Below are 24454 nucleotides of genomic sequence, written 5' to 3'. Positions count from 1 at the left end.
AGTATATTCTGTCAAGGACTCAGGGCAGCGTAAGATCTCATTAATCACTTTAGCCTAGACCGTCACTAAAGGCTATAGGAAAGTGCCAACAGAAATGGGAATCAAACCGCAAAAGCAAGAGTTTCTAACTTTGGTGTGTGGCTCTGTGCTGATAGCAACCAATTGCAGTTTGTTTGGTCTAGTGTGCTTGATGACTGTCTACTGGGAGCTACTCAAGGAATGTCTTGCTTCAGCTCAGTTTGAGGTCGTACAGTACGACGGGAAACATCCTTCTGTGTACAGTCTTACCGCAGCCTAAGCCTCGCCATCTGTGACGTGTTCATCAAATTGTTGAAAAGAGACAGTCAAGCTCAGTTTAGTTTTTGAGGCCAACTGTTTGCATGAGTCCTCTTTGCATTAAATCTGCCTTGATGAGCATTGCAGGGTTTTTCTTTTTCTCTGTGTAGCTTATTTTCTTAATTTGATGCATCAATTTGTCCAAACCAATCATCCAAACCACATGTATTTTTTTATACCGAAAACAGCTGGGCTGACAATTTGATTGAGAGTGCAAGGTAAAATGTTTCGCCTGTCAGTCCCAGACAGAATGTTGCTGTGCGTCTCACCAATTCTCGACTTAATCATCACCATTATGAGATTATTATAACAAGATTCGTACCATTGAAAACTGACTGGGCTGTCCTTGGGTTAAGAGTGTATGTCAAAGCAAAGTGCCTTTCATTAGAAAAGAGCATGGCACCTGGCTGAGTTAAGATAAAGATAACAGAAACCTTTATTGATCCCCGGGGGACATTCAGGTTTCATTGCAGCAAAAGAAGTAAGACTGAAAACAGGTAAGAGTCAAGAGCCAATAAAAAATCACACCCAGTGTGAAGAGAGTGGTGCCTTTCATGAGTTCATTTCGTTAGTTACTTTTTACAGACTTTGATGACTTCAAAGTATTTTTACTCATTTTAAGTACTTTAAAATGTTTTTACAGATGTGTATGTGTTTTTACTCATTTTAACATCTTTTAAGTATTTTTACTCATTTTAAGTATTTTTACTCATTTTAAGTATTTTTTACTCAGTTTAGGAACTTTAAAATGTCTTTACTAATATTTAAGTATTTTTACTCATTTTAAGTATTTTTACTCATTTTAAGTATTTTTACTCAAAAGTGTGTGTTGTGTGTAAGTGTGTGTGTGCGTGTGTGTGTATAATTAGTGTAACTGGTTGCATCTTTGTGTTGCAATCAGCCGCAGCTGTTGAGGCTGTGCTCAAACATACAGAGAGGCCGTGCTCATACGGACGGACGGACGGACACACGGACACACAGACACACACCAGGACAAAGTCACTCCTTGGAGTGGCTAGCACCACTCAAAAAAAATATATATAGTAGAAAAGAGTGCTCCTCGGAGCACAGGTCTCCGCCTGGCCGTGTTACCTACCCAGGGCCCGCAAACTTTGGTCACAGCCACTTGGAATGGGATCTGAAAAGTCAAAACGTATACATCTTGATCACATGACCCCAGAGATAATGTGTACAGATTTGTGTGAGTGTTGTACAAAATCTGTAGTAGTAGCAAAAAGTGTGTTTTGAAGAAACAAACAGGGCCTACACAAACAGGGAAAAAATAGGTTGATTGTACGACTTACAGTTAAAGAGTTACAGGCTATTGTAGCGCCACCATGAGGGAGTGTGCGTGCCCAGTTTCACGTCGATTGGGCCAACGTTGCCAGAGATTAGCAGTACACCGACGGACGGACCGACGGGGACACACGTGGACGGCCGGACATGGGCGAAAACCCTTCGGCCTGGCAGAGACAATAAAATAAAATACATTTAAATAGTTAGGCTTTTAAATTTATTTAGACGGTTCTGACACAAGGCATAGTACGAATCAATGGTTTCACATGTCTCAATAAATATAGGTATAAATATAGTCTATCACCAATGAATATACTAAATGAATGGATCTACGATATGTACAGACACAGTGAACATTAGAATGAATATGTACAGTGTCAACAGGCTTCAGCAGTGAGTATCTGGGTAATTTATGAACCGTCTATCAGTCAACAGTGTATAGCAGTAACAGTGTCAACAGACCTTCAGCAGTGAGTCCTTAACAGGGATCTGTCGAAGTTCTGTAGTGTAGGTTCTAGTACTCCGTGTACAAGTGCACTGGAGTCGAAACCAGAGTCGGTAATCCCATCCCAACATTACAGACAGTGCAGGTTTTAAGCTCTCACATGGGGGTCAAGCCTGGTTGTGGACATTCCCTCACCACCACATACACACACCCTTATTTGTGATATTATTGGGATTTTATTATTAGACATATGGGCAGTGTCGTTAGGACTCCATTTTATTGACTTTTCCTGGCTGTCTTTAATCTTGCATGGCAGTCGCCTTTGCTTCCCTTTCAGCGTGAGGAGAGGGGAAAGAAATCTCTCACACACCCCAGGGCCAGGAACTTAAGGAGGGATGTGATTGGTGCAATTATTCATCCCCAGGAACAAATGTATTATTCTAAAGGCAAGGAGCCATTGTTTTTTCCTTTATCCCAGAAGAATCACCAGCTTTTTATTGGCCTGTTCTCACCCCTCTGTTAAGCTATCTTAGCCCTGATTAATAGAACGCCACTGGATTGGAACCAGTAAGTGGAGAGCAGCCGGGTGTAAAATAATGTCTCATATACAGTAGGTGCCCCTTGCCTGCCCATATAAATATGGATCGTCTCCCTAGAGTCTAAATATGTTCAACAAATTGGAACGGGAGTCATCTTGCTAAACTCTTAATATGCTATTATTTTACGTGATTGCTTGTTCATGTGACCTGGACATTTTCCTTTGCTTATTGCAGAACTGGGCTGGGATGCGCTGTCCATACAAGCTCCTCCGCATGATCCTGGCTTTGGTCTGCAGTAAGTTGTCTACTTTCTCTTCATGGGCCATAGAAGGAGTCACTGGGCCAATCTTCATAGCACCAAGTTACATTCTTGTTATTTCCATTTCTATCCCTAGCTAAACATTTAAAAAGAAAGCATACCCCTCACAGTCTAACTTAATTGCCAAGAAATTATCCTACAAGTGGGCCTTATATTAGGCTCCTAAAAGCAAGCGCACGGCACGTCACTTATGTAATAAAGTTTAATGACTTGGAGTAAGTAGTTTGCCGATTGGACATGTCGCATTGTTTTCAAAGGACCCGAGTCATACTGCATGGCTGTGTACAGCACATGAGAGCCAATTCACTATGACGTTTGTTAGCGAGCAATATGTTCCCTCCATCTGTCCGCTATCTCACTCCCTCTGCTAAAATATTGTACTTATAGTTTTCAAATGCAATTCTCTCTTGTGATGCAGTGATTTTGTGGACTGCATTCATTTAGACTGCTATGTTCAACTACAGTATATTATTCAGCCTCTCTCACTTTGCAAGGACCTGGTCCTTGCAAAGGCAATGGTCAAATAATATTGCAAGTGGCTTTTGATGGTAATTTCTCTGCATTCATTTGGGGGTTGCTTTTTAATCCTCCCGGGACTCATCTTTGGCTATGATTCAAATGTGGAATAACCTTACAGGATGTAGCTCAGCCTTAACCATCATTATATGCTCATCTCCCTGCTGGCTGATAGCACAATATAAACCCCACTCTAATCCTTCTCTCGCCTGAGTATCATGACTGCCAGGCTGAACTCAGACTCTCACCTTGCTGATTCTGTTGCCGTCTCATTGACCATATTTACACAGCGGATATCTTGTTCTTACTTCATTCTCGGGGGGGTGTGGGGACTGGGGACCCCATCCCCCGAATATGAAGAACAAAATGGCCACCGTGTGAATAATGGACAATTGTTTTCTGTCGTTCACAGTGAGTTCGGAAGTTGGCCGGGCGGTGTGGCTGCGCTTCTCGCCTCCACTACCCTCCTCGGGGCCTCAGCCGAGCTTCATGGCTCACCTGTCAGGCGCGGTGGTGGGTATAAGCATGGGGCTGCTCATCCTGCGTAGCTACGAGGAGAGCCTGCAGAAGCAGTGCTCCTGGTGGGTCATCGTCTTCTCCTTCATCACTTTCCTTCTCTTTGCAATCTTCTGGAACATATTTGCCTACGAGCTACTGGGTGTGCAGATTCCTCCTCCCCCCTGATGAAGGCCCCCCCCCCAGCCCCAAACCCTGCTTTGTGCGTCCAAGTTTTTCTGCACTGGCCACCGTAAACCATCCCCCCCCCCCCCCCCCCCACCACCCTCTGCCATTTCCTTTCAAATTCGAACCAACCGATATGAATTCATTCAATACTGAAGCCAACCAAGAATAATATTATAAATATTTTCTACAGATACTTTGCAAATCAAAGAAATACTTCTCTTTTATTAAAGAGGGATTACAGTAGCAAGAAGTACAGGTGACAGTTCCTCATATCCACTTTGAGGAACATCTCTCTTTTTATATATGTTGAAATCCCATCCACCTTACTCGCTCTAACCTTTCACAGAGCAATTTGCTGTTGAACTCTTTTATTCGGAGGGATTCCATTATAGACAAGTGCATCCTCCAAGCTTACCGTTTAAAGACCCCATGAAGGGAAATCTCAAACTCAATTCATGGCCTCTGACCAAAAATAAAAGAATGGTTGCGTTGCAATGCTAAGGTGCTAGCCAAATATTCAACAGCAGCAACTTATGAAACAGTATCTGAAGTGAGGGCAATGCCAAACAAGGAAGCAGTGATGAGATTTTGTAATATTTCTTTCAAGGCATTTGGGCTATGTTTAGGTTTACAATGGAGAGAGACAGGGAATAGGGGGCAAAATGTTTGGAGATGCCATGAAGCACAGAGAGGTCATGAGCTGGATTGAAATCTATGCCATTGCGAGTGGGACCGTGGCGATACGTTTGAATCACCAGAATACCTCATGAGATATTTCAGTCCGATATTTCCCACTGTGCCTTGCTTGGGGCACTACACTATTTAAAAAATAAATTGAAAATGTCTATTAACCATATTCACATAGTGGCCACTGTGGTGGGAGTCCTGTATGACGTATGAGCAAAATGGCTGCTGTGTGAATATGGACACATACCCATTTAAACCTGAGGCTGATTAAAAAAAAAAAAAAAGTTCTGAGAAGAAAAAAAAGTAATATATATATACCGTATATAGCAACAACTACACACAGAGGTGTTCCCGGCTTGAAAAGTATAACAGCGTATAGGTGTTCCAGGTCTAAATGGGTTCAAAACTTTTTCGGTCAAGTGTTACACCTCAAGTAAGAGATCTCATTCAAAATATCTAAGTGAGAGTTGAGCCACAAGTTAGAGATCTTGTTCAAAGTTTACAAGAATACTCTCTCTCTCCCACTCTCTCTCTCCCTCCCTCCCTCTCTTCTTCTTTTCTTTTCTTAGTTGAGTGCAGATACATTTTTCTGAGATTTTCACTTCATGGGATCTTTAATCTAAGAGGGCACAAGTTTTATAAATTCCCATCCCTAACATACCTACACTGTGGATACCAGTAGTCACAAGAATATGGTACATATTATATTAGATATACAAGACACCTGTGATGGAAGGGAAAGAGACAATGAAGGGGGGGGGGGGTGCGGTGAATATACGTCTAAGAAAAATGACATTCTCAACTTAATTATTTATTTGGTGGTCGTCTCTTCAGCGAATGAGCTTCATCTATTAATGTGGCATATGCTAGCTACAAACCTGCTAAAGTAGCCTACTGTGTAAAATATATCATCTCATGCTTTGTGGATCTGACTGAGACGAGGACAAAGACAAAGTGGTCGCCTCTGTCTTCTGAAAACAACCACTGCTGACTCTGAAGGTCAACGTGGTCTGAGAGAACACACACACACACACACACACACACACACACACACACACACACACACACACACACACACACACACACACACACAGAACAGAGAGGCCTCTGCCTATTCTCGCTCTAACAGACTGAACTGGGGAGGGCACGGATGTGTCACCACCTGACCTCTAACCTCCATGTCCCAGAGGGCATTGGGGTCTCTGTCAGGCCCAGTCTATACCTCAGTTTCACATTCTTAGGGACTGTATACTTTTGTAAAGGAATGTATCCATAAAAAAGAGTGTTAAGTTATTTCAGTTCTTCATTTGATAGTGGATGTGTATATTGTATGTTCATAACTAAGAGTATATTTATTTGTATTTTTTTCCTTGTTTAGGGGGAAAAAATGAAAGTTTCAAATGGTGCAAACTTCATGCTAAGATTGTTGTTCTTCTGATAACTGTTACTGTATGGCTTTGATCCTCTAAAAAAATTATCCGTGAGGCAAAATCCTGTTTTCTTGGCAGAGCGCCAATGACTCAAGTCCGCTTGACATCATAAATCTTTTGTGCTTTACAAAATAAGCCATAGAAGAACCAACTCACTGAAGGCAAAGGCTGCAGAGAAATGAAAATAAAAGTATTAATTGGAATTGCTGGTGAGCTTCAGTGAACATTGTTCATTTAGAGTTGGTGTGGCCAGAGACTGAATAAGAGACATCAGCATTCTGAATATTCAACAGATGGGGTGGGGGGGGGGGGTCTTTCTGTGCAACTATTGTACATGCCTGTGAGAGTCTGGACTCTTTTGCAGAGTGAGTTACACTTAGCTGCAGGTAAGTTTCGTGCACTGAAAATAGCCGATCAACAAGCTCACAGCACACCACGCTGCGACATTGTGAGCTTGTAGATGTGCTATTTTCGGTGTCCGACATCTATGCGCAACTAAGTATAAATCAGGCTTAAATATTGGTCATTCCCCTGTAGCTACACACATTTTCACATCTTAGCTTGCCAGATAGTAAACACAGACAGTAGGCTGAGGTCAGTTGTGATGTTGCCAGGTTTATATTCTCGCCTCTGGTGTGTTGATGCCTGAAAGCAGTTATTTTTTAGCAAATAACAAAATATGGCGAGAGCTCCCGTCAACATATATTTTAAAAAGCTCAGGCTTGGCTCGCAATTACATTGACTCATTCAATGTTCATTTTTTTCCCACCCTTTCAATCAATAATTCATTGGAATGTCCTTTGGCTGCTTGGGAATATTTATGCATTTACCAATCGTGATGGTTGGTCATAAAACAGGAGACTGGTAAACGGAGGAAAAAGGTTTGCCGTTTTCAAAATGAACCATTTTAGGACATTAAACATAACATAGACTGAAAAGATTTCCCAGTGTATGACATCGATGCACTTGTGATAGATACTTGTGCACGCGTTGTGAACATTATTGCTAGGTAGTAGGTACAGCATACATGCACTGACCTGATGAATAATGCATACTTATCCTGTTAGCCTTTAATGATGACAGAGTGGATGCTGGAGGGAGGTTAAAGTGTAACAATGGACCCAAATGGGCCCTTACGTGGTCCCAAATGGGTCAATCTTTACACTCAAAGAGTTACATTAACACTGATGATTTGACTGCTGTTTTCCAGCAGGTGATGGGAATTAAATGAGAAGTGGATGCATCTTAATTAACCGGGTGGGGAAAAGTTAGCCGAGCGTATTTTATGAACCTGGCTGTGTGGGCTCAAGCCAAACACAGCACCGACATCACACCTTCGACTAAAGAAGGCTGCGCCCTCCCCTTCCCTTCGCTGTTATTCAGACCACAGCTCAAGGGAGAGGAGTTTAAAGGTGTGATAGAGGTGCTACTGTCATCCCCAGCTGACATAATGTGACAGTTTGGGTGGTGCCAAAGCGAGGCTTATGAAAGATGGAGGGAGAGGAGGGATTGAGGAGGCGCTCCCCATAAAACCTGCTGGCCTGGGCTGTAAAGCAGTTACATGCATGCCTTTGTGTCTTGTTGCGTGCACATCGCAACAATTCCAGTGTCAGGATGATGCATGGCCACTGCAAGAGGGGAGGCGGTATTATTTAACCAGGCCCAAAAGCTGCACTGTACACGGCACATCATCTTGTAATGAGTAGATCTGACAGGTTGTGTGATGTTGATTTAACTGCGGTCTATGAGTGACATTACATCATTATTTGGTTTAAAAAATGTAACAAGGTGGCCTGGTGGACAATGGCTGGACACAAATGGGGGGCTGCTTACTATAACGTGATCCATCATGCTCGGTAATCCAGTCAACCTCCCCTCTATTAGCAGTTGCGATGTCTAAAGTAGAGCGTAATGCAGGGGAGGGTTAGTCACTCATTGCACTAATTGCAGTGCATAATGATCAAAATGTTAATGATTAATAGTTGAGCAGACTGCAGAACCAATTATGCAAGCACTCATCTCTCTCATCGACACCTGAACCCCTTTATTGACTTGATTCTTTCAACGTACATTTCTGCTGTTACTTTCACCTCTGCGCTTGTTCTTATTCTGAAATGCAGCCTAACTTTGTAGCAGCATACTTGAGATCTTCTTAACTACTGTTTCTTATTCCAAGTTTCTGTATGTCACCATAGGTGGGCATTTTTTTCTATTTATTTTATTTATTGTGTAATGTGTTTTAACTGACATGTCGTGTGCCATAATATTCTTGTGCCATCCACATTCTTTGATGCTTTCTTCAGGTATCAACATCGTGATCCATTTCCAGTTGTGCTGTTGCATACATGACCAATGCCTTGTTATGGAAACCCAAAACTACGCAAAGGCCACACGTGCTCCTTTGCTGCTAGCTGTATAGTACATTCTGCATTATTATCATGCTAGGAGGTCTATTACAAGCAAGGAAAGAGACTATATCCCCCATGCAGTGCACTGTTCATTTGTAGTTCAGCTAAAGATGTTAATACATGCAGCAGCTGCAATTAACTTGTTTCAGACGACACTGACCAGGCTGCCTTCTCTCAGTGTATTTGTGTACTTGAACATATTGCATTCTCAGTGCAGGATACTCTAGAGACTGAGAGACTGTATTCAATAGTCATTGGATGCTCACCGGCACTTTTTTTTCTTCTCCCCAAGTTTTATTTTTGAGATTTTGCTAATTATAATAGTTCTCTATGCCAATCCTGCTCCAAAATACAGGCATTTAGCTTGGCCCTGAATTATTGCCCACATTTATAGATATCTTATATATATGTATATATGAATAGATAACTGGCATTGAAATAAAAAGTGGACTTCCAGGTACACCCTGAAGGCCAGTAGGGGTCCCAGGACACCACTTTGAGGACTCTCTGAAATGAAATGGCAAGAGTGACACTCATTATCCAACTTTAAAAGGCAATGCCACTACATTTCAATTTTAAATTACTATGTAGTTCTCAGCCGCCCAATGGCATTGTGGACTTTCTGCATCGTCTCAGACAAGTCGGAAACAAGATGTGACTTGGTTAAAAAATAAAAAGGAAAAAGGAAGCGAGTCTAGTATGGTCTTTCAGTTTTTAGTTTCAGAGCATTATTGTTAACGTTCACAAATACGGAGCGAACCATCGGATGCCATGAGTATAACTTGAGAGTAAACTCTTGAAACAAGTGGTTTTTCCCTGCTATGGTTTGGTATGAAGTCATATCTGTGCTGCTGTGGTAGTTTTCATGAGCTGCTTATTTTGCATTAATAAAATGGTGCCAAGCTTAGGAGGTTTAATCTCCAAACCAGACCAGAGGTTGTACTAATACAGCGTTTACAAAAAAAAAAGAAGCTATTTTTCTCTGGGTCATGAAGAAACTAAAGGAAACCTAAATTTACATAAATATGGATAATTTATATCAAAGTCCTCATTAATTATTTCATGATCTAATTGTACTTTTTAAATGTTCTGAACGGAACCATTTTATATTGTATATATATATATTTTTTGTTTTATTTTGTACTGTTCATTGTACTTGCTTTAATTTAGAAACAATATAAATAAAGAACAATACTGTGGCAACATCTCCATGGTTCCACTGCTTCCCTTTTTTTGTTTAACAGTTCATCATGCGGCTTGTTTATTTGGATTAGAAGCAGTAGATTCCAACACATACAGTAACATCCTGAGTGTTATTTTAACTCTAGTTAAATTAACAGTCGTGATTTTTACAGTGCATGTGCGCAAATGTTTCCATTTGCACATTTTTATATAAAGAGCATAATTTATCATGGAAATGAGGTGCAAAGGCTTTTACAAAACATTCTGACTGTTCACCCAATGAGTTATGCAGGAAAAGAAAACGCAATCACTGAGCATGAAATATTTATTAACTCAACAAATAACACACTGGATGAAATATTAAGGCAGGTTTTACATCTCAAGTCGTGGCTGTGAATTTATTTGGTCCTCAGCTTTTTGCGTCGTCTCTGTTCATCATCCGAGTCAAAGGACTCATCCCTCTTACTGCTCGGATTCTTCGCATCGATTTCCCCAAGGAATGGGAGCTGCAATTGATTAGCTACAGCCCAAGCCCACAGACACAACTCCACCTTGTGGGGCGTCCAGTCCTGCTGACCGTCCACTAAGAAGAGAGAGGACCAACAAATGCTATCAGTATTAGTAACAGTACTGCTTTCTAAATCAGTAGTTTTCACTTTCAAGATTTTCCAAAAATGTTCAAAAATAGCAGTGTCTGTGATATGCCTATACTATATGGGACCGACGACTTCAAACTCGGCATGCATATCACAAAGGACCCGAGGGAGTGATGTACCAAGTGGGAAGTCGGTTGGATCAGCGGATCTCAAATAAATATCGATAAACCCGCAAATCCCCATATATGGAGTACCCTGATGTCGTCATATGATGTCATAGTACTGACGTCATAGACTGGCACAGAACTCCATATATGGGCATAAAAGGGACACAGACAGATACAGAAATCTCCATATATGGGTATAAAAGGGACAGACAGACGGGTACTCTGACAACAGGTACAATGGGTATTGAATAACCCGGTGCATTTCCAACTTGCATCGTTCCCGATTAGGCCGGTACCCGTATAGTTTCATTTATAAATAAAAGAATCAATTAATAACAATTGAGCAAGTGAAAATAGCTGATCTACAAACCCACACCGCAATGCAACACGTGAGCTTGTAGATCTGCTATTTTCATTCACTATTTGTAGATCTGCTATTTTCATAAAAAAGTTAACAATAGAATAATCGATAGTTGCAGCCCTAATCAGCACACACACACACACACACACACACACACACACACACACACACACACACACACACACACACACACACACACACACACACACACACACACACACACACACACACACACACACACACACACACACACACACACACACACACACACAGGGAAAAGCAATTGCACTTTCAGTTTATGGAAAACTCTATAATAAGGTGACTTCCCCTCATAAACATAAATCAATTGGTTTGTTGCTGGCCCATTTTGTATCCTCGTAGCACAGGGTACAATATGTGTAGGCTGCACATTTAGCCAGCGTCGTCGTAAATCAAGGACCATACAATTGCCACGGCAGACAAATGCAGAAGTATTTAAACCCACCCTAATGTCCCTGTGGCCGTCTCACCTTTGTTAAGTCTCTTGGTGCGTTCGAGCATTTTGCTGAGGTAGAGAGAGTAGTGCTTGGCTGTGTACTGGATGGGCTTCAGTCCAGGTACACTCTCAACGGCCTCATCAGACATGAACGCAGTCTGCTCGGGAGCACCCGCCGCCAGCACAGCTGCAACAGAATGGACAGTCAGTCATAGGCCAAAGCTACACTGCATAGACTATAGAGGATGATTCCTGAATGGTAACTTAACTTGGACCGAGGCAGAGGCCATTCAGTTCCACAGTGTGTGCTTTATTCAGCGTACATAATGACAAAGAAATCTCTTATGTCATTAACGTGGTGGCAATTTCTCTGAGCGAAGTGGGCATCTTTGTTAATGACTCCATTAAAGGCAGATATGCTTCGATGTATCTACGCACAAAGGTGTCATTACCAAAAGTAGTATGAAGTATAATGCACCCCAGCTGGGATACAGTATGTAGGCCCTCCGATAGGGCTGGGCAATTAGCCAAGCATATATATCGAAACAGACAGATTTAGAACCAATAAACATAGGTTAATTGAATAATCGAGAAGCCAGTTAATTTGAAAATGAGCTTGTAAATCAGTTACTTTCAATGTTTATTTATTTTACAATCGTTCCCTAATTGTAATTGAGGCAAAAGGTTTGAAATAATCGTGATATTGATTTGAAGTGGTCATATCACCCAGCCCTAACCTGAGACAGAATGTAGTGCTTGTAGAGCTAACCGGGACCGCAATGGAATTAAGTCTTTCGACTTTTTGTGCTATCCGGATAATTCTACTGTACTATGCACCTTGGTGAATTGCATCATGAATTTATTAAATAAATCAAAAAGAAAACCTGAGGCGGTGGCTGGACCGAGGCCTTTGAGGGAGCTCAGTTCGGTGATGGCAGCCTGCGTGTCTGGCAGCAGAGTGAAGGCCTTTCGGGAACTTTTCTCCACGGTCTCCTCACTGTTGGAAGCCGCTAGCTGCTGCAGCCGTGGCCGGAACTTCCCCCTCTGCAGCAACATGGGGGGCCAGTCAAGGAGAGGATGGTTGACATGTTGGCAATCACAATCACCGAGTCCTTTTTACAGCCATTTTAAAAAAAAAACTAGACTAGACCGCTTTTTTCCCTTCTATACAAAATCTCTGCACCAAAAATAGCCGATCTACAAGCTCAGGTAACATTGCGACCCCCCCCAGAATATGGATCAATGCTGGGGTTCAAGTGATTGAGAATATGGGGAAAAGGTATTGACTGGCTATACTAAACTCACTTGGGATCAATTGTGACTGTGTTTACACAATACTTACAGTGAGTTTCCATTCCATCAGTTTCACAAGCTCTGACAGCGTGACATATTTGTCAGGTCTGCCAATAATGGCTTTTGGTAGATCCTCTTGATACCTGGGTAAAGATCCAGACAATTATTAATTACTTCTTGCCTTTATTCTTGTACATTGACCGACTGCACACATAATGTTGCATTGAAACTCAATCCTGTGATATTAATAGACCACTAGAAATGATGAAGCTGAACATGTGATGTTGCTGTGATGAGATTCCAGACTGTAATTACCATTTGTCTAGGCTCAGCAGTCTTCCAGATTTCTTGCTTTTCCCCAGGGACTTGGCCTCCACCACCTCCCAGTATTTATCATGGATGCTTCTCCAGAGGACCGGGTCCTCACAAGCAAACAGATCTCTCATGGCAGCATGTAAGGGCTTAAAGAACTGAAACTATCACCTGTTTAACAATATAGAGGAAAATATAATAAACAAAAACTGATAATCTGAGGTCCATTTGGAAAGAAGCAGTGATATTATCTTCACATCCCAATATCTTCTGCTTTCACTTCAAAGTGAATATTGTGGCTGAGTCTTGTTTGTTGTCTGGACAACTTAAGGAAAACAATAAAGTTGATCCTATGAATCCTGATCCCTATTATGTGCATTATTACAGCATCACCTCATCAAACATCAACAAAGTTAACTAAATGCACATATGAAAATCTCAACAAATCAATAACTTTAATAATTAACTGTGGTGCAGTGACAAAATCACTCACAGAGATAAAAGACTGCAATTATATTTTTAAGTAATAAGCAGTGGTGTAAAGTAACTAAGTATGTTTACTCAAGTACTAAGTACAATTTTGAGGTATTTTTTACTTTACTGGAGTATTTCCAATTTTCAGTAATTTTACTTCTACTCCACTACATCTCAGAGGCAAATATTGCACTTTTACTCCACTACAATTATTTGAAAACTTTAGTTACTAGTTACTTTGTAGATTGTGTTTATTATTACAAAACATACATTACCCACTTCATCCTTATATACATTTCGCCAATTTGAAAATAGCAGATCTACGAGGTGCGTAGATCTGCTATTTTCAAAAGATTTTTATACATTTGAAAACTTGAAATGGGACATCCTGCCATAATGAGTACTTTCTAATTTTGGTACTTTAAGATACCAATAATTCTGTACTTTTCACTCAAGTACACTTTGAATGCCAGAATTCCAGACTTTTACTTGTAACAGAGTATTTCTACATAGCAGTATTGATACTTTTACTTAAAAACGTAAAACATGTGAATACTTTTTCCACCACAGCATCACATCAAACATCAACAAAGTTAAAGAAGCCGTCCTTTAACTAAATGCAACTCTCAACAAATAATCATTTCAATAATTAACTGTGGTGCAGTGACAAAATCACATGAGACCAAAGACTGCAATTATATGTATGTAATGTCATAGGACCTTTAAGTAATAAGTATGAACATTGCCAGCTTACCAAAATAGTGAATGAACGTTTGCATGATGCTTCCTGTGGGATATGGAAATCGCGCGAGAAGTAGGAGCGAAATACTATTTCCGGTTCTCCCAGCAGTGATCAACAGAGTTACAGAGGTTAGTCCTAAAAAATACTTTTCCTTTTCGTTGTAATTAAAGTATTGCTAACCGATAAAATAAAAACACGTATCTGTTGTTTTCAAGTAGACCATTGACGCTAGCATTTCATTCTGGCAAGAATGCTGCTGCACGTTAATATTAGTTAGCCACCACCAACTAGCATTATGTTTATGTTGAGGTTTGCTGTTAGTGAGTGACCACGAGTTTAACCCATTGGGTGCCATGTCTAGATGCTTACATGACCTGCTGCAGTGGTTCTCGACCAGTGGTCCGGGGACCACCAGTGGTCCTTGGGGGGTTCCAGGGGGTCCCCAGCAAAAAGTAGTTAACAATAGCATCACAATCATCTTAACCACGTTAGAACTAGTGACCTACTGGATAGAATTTTGAACCCATTGGGTGTCATGTTGTCTAGATGCTTGCATGACCTACTGGATAGGATGTTCAGCTGAGTTTGTGAGATGATCATGTTCTGGGTTTTAGTTAAGAGTGGGCATGCCAAAACAAATGCACCTCACAGAATGTAATGCATTGCATCTATGTTACCTCATCCATGCAAATGTATGTCGATGCTTATTGACATTAGACTTCTCTAAAGGGATACAGGATAGGTGGGCACTAGGGACATCTATGTAAAATTGTCTATTTTGTCCAAAATATTTGTAAAAAAGAATAGTATTTGAAAAATGGTCTTAAGTAATGTAAAGTATACATGATGTGAACATGCATGGTACATCATTATGAGACTTAATGTTATCCTTCAACTTATTGTTTATGCCCCAAAACGACTGGATATACAGGTTTTGAAGCAATTTGTAGAAATATTAGACCTTAATTGTGGAATGTATAAGCATGTTCATGTATACTTAACATTACTTAAATCATTTTCCAAATATATATTTGTTTAACATTTCGGAAAAAATAGCCAATTTAAAACCACCCACCTATCCTGATACCGTCAAAAGCAGTAAGGTTAAAACAGAAAATGGGATAGTTTAATTATGACAGCATCTTTTGATCAGACTTTCAGTTCAGTTATACATATTGTTATGCCTGAAGGGCGGTTGTTTGCAGTAATGACATTCACCTCCTTCTGTCTTTGCATGTTGGTGTGTCATTCTGTGCAGCGGTGTCACCTCACCCAGAACTTCTTTTTGTAATGACACTGCAGAGTCGGGAGACAAACAGTTCGTCATGTGCCTCCTAAAGGAGGTGACTATTGTTTTCATCCAAGTTTGATTGATTGATTGAATGCTATATTAGTCAAAAAAATAACACAAAAAAGTCCTGGGGACTTGTTGTTCCATTGTGGTCCTATATGTATTCAATTCATCAACTAATCAAGTAATCAAACAGTAATTATCTGTCAGTGAGGACAGTCATGTCATAATCATTATCACACCTAAATTGTCTGAGATATATGTTCTTGTCCCAATACAAAGTCTCTCTCAAAGTAAATGTATGCATAGTGTCATGTGTTATGTTGTTGATATGCCAGTCTCTTGTCACTAGGTCAACCCTGACAATAGTACATGATGAGGTCATTGTATTCCTGTTGAGAAGACCAGTGTTTCTATATTAAGTAAGTGCCTCAGCACCCACCCTCACATGTTGAACTTATGTTGACACAATACCATACAAATGTATGAGACTCTTGAGTCTGCATTCTATGCAACCACTTCAATCACACTCAGTAAGAGAAAACTAGTGTTCCACTTTGCTGAAGAGTGCCATCCTCTGGTCAAATCTGGGATTGCCTTAAACTGTTTGCATATTGGTGGAGAAAGGCTTTGAATATGACCCACAGGCAGTGGTGAGCTGTGGATTTTTGAGCTATGGGGGCTCTATTTTATGACGTCACGGCGCGCGGGCATGTGCACATAGTCACTCAGCTCAGTGCTAGTTGAAATACCGTATTCAACATGTGATTATTATTAATGTAATTATATTTCTTATTATTTTTGTTGCATTGTTAATTTGTTGTTTTTATTTTTGTTTCAATTAATTAATTATTTTATTTTCCTTTTAGTTTTATATAAAAGCCCTTTACATAGACTCACCCACACATAAGTAGTTAAAACAATCAGACAACTTGTCTGCATGTGGAGCATGCGTGAGCCCCCAGCCCCCAGCCCCCATAGTGTCAGAACTAAGGGGTCGCCGACCCCCTGAGCACCCCCTAGAGCTCACCCCTGGGCACAGGCTATACACATAGCGGCTGTCAAGACCAGATCATTTGCAAACTACATACAGCTTGTCAAATGAGTCTTCTGTTGAGCTAAACATTTGCTATTTGCGGTGACCCTGGCCTTTTAGGAGGACCATGGAGAAGATGTCGCGGGTCACCACGGCCCTCAGCAGCAATGCCATCAGCGGGCGAACCATGTTCTGCCACTTGGATGCCCCCGCCAATGCCATCAGCGTGTGTCGTGACGCCACGCAGGTGGTGGTGGCCGGGCGCAACATCTTCAAGATCTACGCGCTGGAGGACGAGCAGTTTGTGGAGAAGCTGAATTTGCGCGTGGGCCGCAAGCCCTCGCTCAACTTCAGCTGTGCCGACGTCATGTGGCACCAGATGGAGGAGAACCTGCTGGCCACGGCCGCCACCAACGGAGCCGTGGTCACCTGGAACCTGGGCAAGCCCTCTCGCAACAAGCAGGACCAGCTCTTTACCGAGCACAAGCGTACAGTCAATAAGGTGTGCTTCCACCCAACTGAAGTCTATATGCTGCTCAGTGGCTCGCAGGACGGCTACATGAAGTGCTTCGATCTGCGCAAGAAGGAGTCGGTCAGCACTTTCTCAGGTTGGTATCCGTCATTCAGCGTTGTACTGCATTGTATAGTCAGTCACCAGGCATCGGCTTATGAGCTTGCCCGGCATTGCTGGGGTTATATTGCACTGACAACGTGTTGCTTTGATCAGCACATTCAGGTTTTCGTACCCAGCATTGGTCAGGTTATTGCAAATAGGCTCTGCCTCTCCCTTTCATGCTCCCTCTCTACTTCCCTACCTCTCTCCCTCTCCCCCGCTCTCTCTGTCTCTCTCTATCGCTAATCGAGCTCTGGTCTGACGTGACGTCACACACAAACTACCCCCCTCCCTCTCTCCCCCCTGATTTAATGTATATTCTGACTGTTTGTGTTCGAAACTGAACATTTCTCTGACTTTCTGAGAATATAAAATAAACATTAAGTGAGAAAATGTTTGAGCTTCCCTATTTATCGCTCTTCCCTTTTTTAAACACTACATTCCAGGTCAGTCAGAGAGTGTGAGGGATGTGCAGTTCAGCATGAAGGATTACTTCACCTTTGCTGCATCCTTTGAGAATGGCAATGTCCAGCTCTGGGACATCAGACGACCAGATCGCTATGAGAGAATGTTTACAGCACATACTGGACCTGTATTCTGCTGTGACTGGCACCCTGATGACAGGTAGGACAAACAATGAACTAGAGGAGGTTGCAAAGTGTTATGGTTTCTTTGTGAAATACATTTTAGATGTTGTACTGGTGTGCTATGTATCAGTTGTGTCTCAATAATTAGGACTGAAAACTCAGGGTAGGTTTGTAATCTTTTTATTTAGTTAGCATTTATCCTAAAGGCAGGCTAGTCAGTCATCAGATGTCTGTTGGTCTGGCCCTCTGTAGGGGATGGCTGGCCACTGGAGGCAGAGACAAGATGGTCAAGGTGTGGGACATGACCACCAACCGGGCCAAGGAGATCTATTGTGTCCAGACCATCGCCTCAGTGGCGCGGGTCAAGTGGCGCCCGGAGAGGAAGTGGCACCTTGCCACCTGCTCCATGATGGTAGACCACAACATCTACGTGTGGGACATCCGCCGTCCGTTCATCCCCTTCGCCACCTTTGAGGAACACAAGGACGTGACCACTGGTATTGTGTGGCGTCACCAGCACGACCCCTACTTCCTGCTGTCAGGCTCCAAGGACAGCACGCTCTACCAGCACATGTTCAAGGATGCCAGCCGGCCTGTGGACAAGGCCAACCCAGAGGGCCTGTGCTTTGGCCTGTTTGGTGACCTAGCGTTCGCTGCAAAGGAGAGCCTGATCAGCAACGACGCCAACAGGAAGCCCTTCCCCGGCGGAGACCGCCGCTATCCCATCTTTTTCTTTAAGAAGCCTGACCTGACGGAGCAGTTTGCCCATGTGTCCAGTGCCCTCAGTGTCTTTGAAACTGACTTGGAGAGTAGCCGCATGGACTGGTTTGTCAAGACAGCACGCCTCTACCTGCTAAGCGGGAAGCCGTTTGCTGAGTTATGTGATCACAATGCTAAGGTGGCCAAGGAGCTGAAGAGACCTCAGGTCAGTAGAATCACCTAGGCTGTTGCTGGCCGACCACTTACCCCATTGTAATCACCATGCTAAAAACATACACTCGTGAATGATAACTTGAGGATTTGTGTAAAAACATCTACAAAATGGCAATATGTGACCTGCTGTTATTAAATCTGTCGGCTGTGTCTCAAAACAGATTTTGCTGCAGGACTTTCTTGGCTTTCTCATAATGCCTGCCAACAACATCTTTGTTGTCCTAACATTAAGAGAAAGAGCTCAAATTACATATTAGGCATATTACAGACTCAAATTAAACTACTACATGAGTTGGACCTGTTGCACATTCAAAGGGCGCTCAGTCTCTAACTGTCTTACCATTTCCTTGTGGTAATTTATCTGTTGTCTTTATGTTAGTTACAAGTCTTGACAACACGTCCTGTGGGAATTTATCTGTTGTCTTTATGTTAGTTACAAGTCTTGACAACACGTCCTGTTTTCAAAGGGAGTGACTGCAGGAAATTAAAGCCTATGTGTTTTCGCTGTTGACAAACACATGGGTTCATTACCTTTGAGCAATTCTTTGCTATTGCTAGCATGATGTCACCCTAGAAACCAACAGTTTGACGTAAACTCGCATTTCAGTAGCTTTGATTGATTTACGGTACATATTTTAAGCAGAGCAGTGGGTGATGTTTCTATTACTGTTGTAATATGTTGACAGACTGTGGTTTACAATATGTTCAGAATTACTTGAATAATAATGTTAATCATTTTTAAGGTGTCGACAACATGGACGATGTTGAGAATCATGTTCTCAGACCCCACGCCTTCGCTCAATCACAGTCACAGTAAATTAGGTGTCTTACCTTTAATGAACAGGTAAGCAAACTTCACCGCATTGTAAAAGAATAAAATAAATCACAACAACCTACCTACTAACACTTGTCACAGACAGAATAACATGAACATGTTCGTATGATTGCCAGTTTCAATATGAAGGAAATGGGCCCAGGGATGGGCACAGAAAGCAGACTTGACCGCAGTAAAGGGGAGAGCAGGCAGGATAACATTCACCTGGAGCTTGGGAACTCTCACATCAGCAACAACGATGGTGAGACCTGCCGAACATCTCAAATTGTTACACTACACTCAATCTACCATGCAGACACACTGGGTGTCTGTAGTCATTTGTACTGTATGAATGCAACATTCTTTCACCATATTCACACAGCGGCCACTTGGCTCTTATGTCATCCTTTGGGGTAGGATGTAAGGGCAAGCCACCGTGTGAATACAGTCAATTCTATTCCCCTGCCGAATATTAGGAAATCTTTCTGGTCGTTCCGAAATGTGGGTGGTTAGCCAGGCAGCCTGTTTGCATGTTCGTGAGACTGGTGTGCATTGGCTTTTAGAAATTATATGCATTGTCCATTTTCTTTCCCTTGCAGAAAATGAGGAGACGGAGGGCAGCGACGGTCAGGCAGAGTACATGTTTGGCGACGCTGAGCTTGATGACGATGACCTCTATTCTGTGGAACACGACAATCAGACGGGTCAGCCTCTGTTTACTATATGACACAAAAATGACCTCAAGGGTTATAAGGTCTAGTTCTGTACCAAACTAACAGTCATTTTACCTCCGCACACTGTGTTTACGTCCAGCTACATGCACAGTTAGTATTGAATATTGGCAGCCATTTTGGAAGCCCACCTTCAGCATTAGTATTGTGGGGGGGAACTTGCTTGAATGGGGAACCAGTAGAACCCAGTTGGAATATTGTAACACAAAACTGCCTCTCAACCAAAATAATTCCCAGACAATTTATTTTAATAATTGAATTAAATGTTTTCTCTTTTTATCTATTCCTCTTGAAGGACAAAGGTGCAGCAGTAGATCAGCAGGCATTTAAGAATAGGACTTGAATAACGGTTCAACCATTTAAATAATTAGTATTCTCCTCCTAATTGATCACGGGGTGTTTCAACAGTCCACCACGTGGGCCAGTGCATGACACCAAGATGAAAATGTGACATTCTGTCATCACATACATTACCATATCTGCTCCAGTTAGCCACACTAATAGCTCTGTGCATATATCCAGTAGAGGAACAGGAGTACACGCTGCCTCAGGAAGCGTTCCCGCTGCGCCACGAGATCATGGACAACCCATCCGCCCCGGAGCACCTGCAGCAGGACAAGGCGGAGTCGCCGCACGTCAGCGGCAACGAGGCGGAGGCGGTCATGTGCCTGACGCCCATCGAGTCGTTCTCCCTCATCTCCATCTCCCAGCCGCTGTTCAGCCCGCACCTGCCCGCCCGCTTCTTCTGCCCCGTGGTGCGCGAGATGCTGAGCTACTATGCAGAGCAGGGCGACGTGCAAATGGCCGTCTCTGTCCTCATCGTCCTGGGAGACCGCATCCGCAAAGAGATTGACGACCTCACACAGGTCAGAGTACTGATGAATTAGTCTAAATTAAAAGGAACACAAGAAAATGCTTATTTCAACCTACGTTTTTCCTAATTTCAATAGACTTGGTTTTAAATTTTGTTTTTCAATAAGTAGTCGTCAACTGTCGAGTAAAAGTGTTGTATTGCACTCTGAGCTTGTATCATATTGAATTCAATCATTAACATGGAAAAAGAACCCTGCAATTGAAGGATTCAAGAGTATGTACAGTATGTGGAAAACGTTTCTGATTCTATCCTCAAATGCAATGATTTTCTAAGCAAACCTCTCATGATGCCTCCTGATTTTATGCTCCCTAATGCCTGATTCATGCTTTGTTCCAGCTCTAGAAGGCTATTTTCAGCGTGTGACAACTGCCCACAACTAAGTATAACTCAGGCTCTATGATATGTTAATGCGAGTTGTGTCTCCCTTTCAGGAACACTGGTACATGTCCTACATAGACCTGCTGCAGCGCTTTGAGTTGTGGAACGTGTCTAACGAGGTCATCAAGCTCAGCACGTGCAGCGCCATCACCTGTTTGAACCAGGCGTCTACCACGCTGCACATCAACTGCAGCAACTGCAAGCGGCCCATGAGCAACAAAGGCTGGATCTGTGACAGGTACACCCGCTGAATGTGAACTCATCACAATATACCTAGAAGACCACACTTTATTTTATGGACAACCACATAGATTTGAATCGAAACATGTTACACTACTAACCATGTTACAATAACTAATTTATTTTGCAAATTAATTTACACTAACAGTATCAGTTGTTCCATGTGTAGAGTAACATACATCTCAGACAAGTGTTGAAAATATTAAAGGCATATAACCTCACTATGGGACATTGCAAGGAATATAAAGTTTTGAATTATTGATTTGCTTTATTCTCCTAGCGCTGTGACTTGGGCTTTTGACTAATCAAAATGTAGCATTGCAATCAAGTGTCAATTATATACAATGAAATGCATATAATTGACACTAGCAAATACAGTTAAGATATATATTTAACATAAGGCACGTGACTCTTTCACCCCAGGTGCCACCAATGCGCCAGTGTATGTGCAGTATGCCACCATGTGGTGAAGGGACTGTTTGTGTGGTGCCAGGGCTGCAGCCACGGCGGGCATCTGGAGCACATGATGAACTGGCTCAAGACTAACTCCCACTGCCCTGCTGGCTGCGGCCACCTATGTGAGTACACCTGACCCCCAAACTGGCTGGCTCCATGTGGGGGAGGGGGGGTGTTGGGAAGTGCTTCCGACAGCACCGTAGACCACAGCACGCCACAGACTGCTGCTGGATGCCTGGGTCCGAGGCCATAGCTTCCCGTCAATGGAAAGACGGTTGGCTGTGTTGGTGTTTCAAGTGTGACTGCGTTGGGAGGCCTAGTCATGAAGATCCAAAAGGAGCAAGAGGTGGGGCAGTGTTTCTCAAACCTTTTAATTTCAAGGATCCCCATAACTCTGAGAGTGTAGAAATGGATCCAAATGGACCCGTAAGGATCCATTTGGTTCCATGCGTACACTCTCAGAATTACAAACCTGTAAGGGTCCATTTGGAACTCCCTCAAGGAACCCTGACGGTCCCTGGACCCCACTTTGATAACCACTGGGGTGGGGTATTACTTGAGTTGACCCCCACAGTCAAGCACACTCTCCCCCAGTCTATGATAGACACTCAAACTAAGCATGGTCCTCGATGTGTTTGCATTTGTTTTTGAACCCATCTGTGAGGTTGGGCCTTACTTTTCAGAAATGAACAGAAATGAATGTGAAATTACAACTGTTGGGTTTTTACATTTTTGTTTTTAAACCCATCAGTAGATCTGTACAAGCACACATGCTGATTATTAAATATATTTAAATATATTGTAAATAGAGCTAAAACCTATTTTGGAAGATTAAAGATAAAAGCAATAAATATTAACCCAGAAGTTGGCCTTGTCTTTGAATGTACAGTGATGTTTTTTTTGGTTAAAATAACTGTTCTATATTCTGATGATTGCTATGGAGTGTTTGTTTAGAAGGGGTCTCCCCATCACTCCAGCTCTTTAGTAAACAGAAAATATATTTTCGAGTTTTGATACCAGTTCAAGTCAGGAGAAAGAACTCGTTCAGGATACAGGTTAAACGGAGGTGATGAAACAAAACAAAATGAGCAGAACTGGAACTAGCACACTATAAAACTGAAGCTGATAAATGGGTTCTCTCTCCTGATTGGATGAAATGTTTAACCCACCTGGAAATGTATTTTCTGTTCCTTAAAGTGCTGGAGAGATGGGGAGGCCCTGTTACTGAACAGTGAACAAACACTATAGCAATGATTACTTTCTGAATACAAGCTTTAATCTTTTAACAACAAATATAAAATTGTTGCAGTCACTTGAAAGAAAAGACCGTCCCCTGATATATTTTGTATGCAAGAGTGTTAGTGCTACAAAAGGATGTAACTCTTTGTGATCAAAAGAAAATTACTTGTACCATTTTATGTTTGGTTTGTTTCTTTCATACTCGCATGGCAGTTTACAAAACTGAAATATGTGAATATTTCCATGAATAAATTTGATTCTGCACATGAATAGCCTAAAACAATAATGAGTAAGTTCTATTTGGCATTTAAAAGACTTGTGAGGAATGGGATGGGTGATCTTTTGTATATTGTTTTGGGGGGATCTAGAGCTGAGTGATTCTTCTGTTTTGTCGATATATATATATATATGTACTGTATATTTGGGCTCTGGTGGGTGGAAGTGCGTCTTGCTAACTGTAATGTGCCCTGTCAAAGATGATTTAGCATTCGTGTTTCTGAACATGATCTATCTAGTCTGACAGAATCTGTGTCAGGTTCCCATTCCACGGTGGGCAGGCATACTCCAGTAGGGTGGACATAACCAGTGTATCTGAGGTTAGCAAGACCTTCTCAACCTCCTCAGGAAATACAGCTGCTTGTTGGCTTTTTTGACCATGGCCTCAATGTGATGGTCCATTTTAAGTCGGACTTCAAGCACTTTCACATGATGGTAGCTGTTGGCCACACTGGAAAAGATGATTGGGGAGTTGTATTTCTCCTAATTGTAACAGCGATGGGTTTTACACTTGGTAATGGGTACCACACTGGGTACTCCAACAAACGGGTACAGCAAGTACACTGACAACCGGTACACCGGGTATTGCAAAACCGGGTGGGCCATGTATTCCGAACTTGCATCGTTCCCGTCTTACTGTACATAGTTCCCGACATCAACATTTCTGATTAAACAAATCCAAAGATATGATTTTAGACATTTATTAAGTTGTACATTCCACCAT

General features: G+C 42.1%; 3 protein-coding genes across 4 annotated transcripts in view; 2 read left to right on the top strand and 1 right to left on the bottom strand.

Annotated features, from left to right (window-relative positions):
* Window positions 1-5180, top strand: part of rhbdl1 (rhomboid, veinlet-like 1) — a 52171-nt gene extending 46991 nt beyond the window's left edge. Inside the window, exons 7-8 of the mRNA XM_080456110.1 lie at window positions 2851-2911; window positions 3864-5180. Coding sequence (XP_080312236.1) covers window positions 2851-2911; window positions 3864-4135 — 333 coding nt within the window. The 3' untranslated portion in view covers window positions 4136-5180. The remainder of the gene's footprint in view (window positions 1-2850; window positions 2912-3863) is intronic.
* Window positions 5181-10159: 4979 nt separating this feature from the next.
* Window positions 10160-14308, bottom strand: LOC308104492 (uncharacterized protein). The gene is made up of 6 exons (XM_080454927.1): window positions 14275-14308; window positions 13050-13217; window positions 12784-12877; window positions 12326-12485; window positions 11476-11628; window positions 10160-10425 (listed from the first exon to the last, which is right to left on the bottom strand). The coding sequence occupies exons 2-6, from the start codon at window positions 13178-13180 to the stop codon at window positions 10241-10243; spliced, it is 723 nt and encodes a 240-aa protein (XP_080311053.1). The 5' UTR covers window positions 13181-13217; window positions 14275-14308; the 3' UTR covers window positions 10160-10240.
* A 49-nt stretch (window positions 14309-14357) lies between these two features.
* wdr24 (WD repeat domain 24) lies at window positions 14358-24361 on the top strand. Of its 2 annotated transcripts, none has more exons than XR_013934841.1 (12): window positions 14358-14390; window positions 15521-15605; window positions 15906-15975; window positions 16710-17197; window positions 17649-17826; window positions 18042-18714; window positions 19466-19566; window positions 19674-19798; window positions 20136-20240; window positions 20790-21133; window positions 21598-21757; window positions 22183-22318. XR_013934841.1 is itself a non-coding variant. In XM_080455136.1 (12 exons), the coding sequence occupies exons 4-12, from the start codon at window positions 16717-16719 to the stop codon at window positions 22349-22351; spliced, it is 2361 nt and encodes a 786-aa protein (XP_080311262.1). In that variant the 5' UTR covers window positions 14358-14390; window positions 15521-15605; window positions 15906-15975; window positions 16710-16716; the 3' UTR covers window positions 22352-24361. The 2 variants fall into 2 exon arrangements, 1 of the variants encoding a protein (XP_080311262.1); XM_080455136.1 differs by having other exon boundaries at window positions 21573-21757; window positions 22183-24361.
* The last annotated feature ends 93 nt before the right edge of the window (window positions 24362-24454 follow it).

Source organism: Gymnoscopelus braueri (genome assembly GCF_963280865.1).
Source record: "Gymnoscopelus braueri genome assembly, chromosome: 17".
Lineage (NCBI taxonomy): Eukaryota > Metazoa > Chordata > Actinopteri > Myctophiformes > Myctophidae > Gymnoscopelus > Gymnoscopelus braueri.
This window is presented reverse-complemented; position numbering and strand designations above follow the sequence as displayed.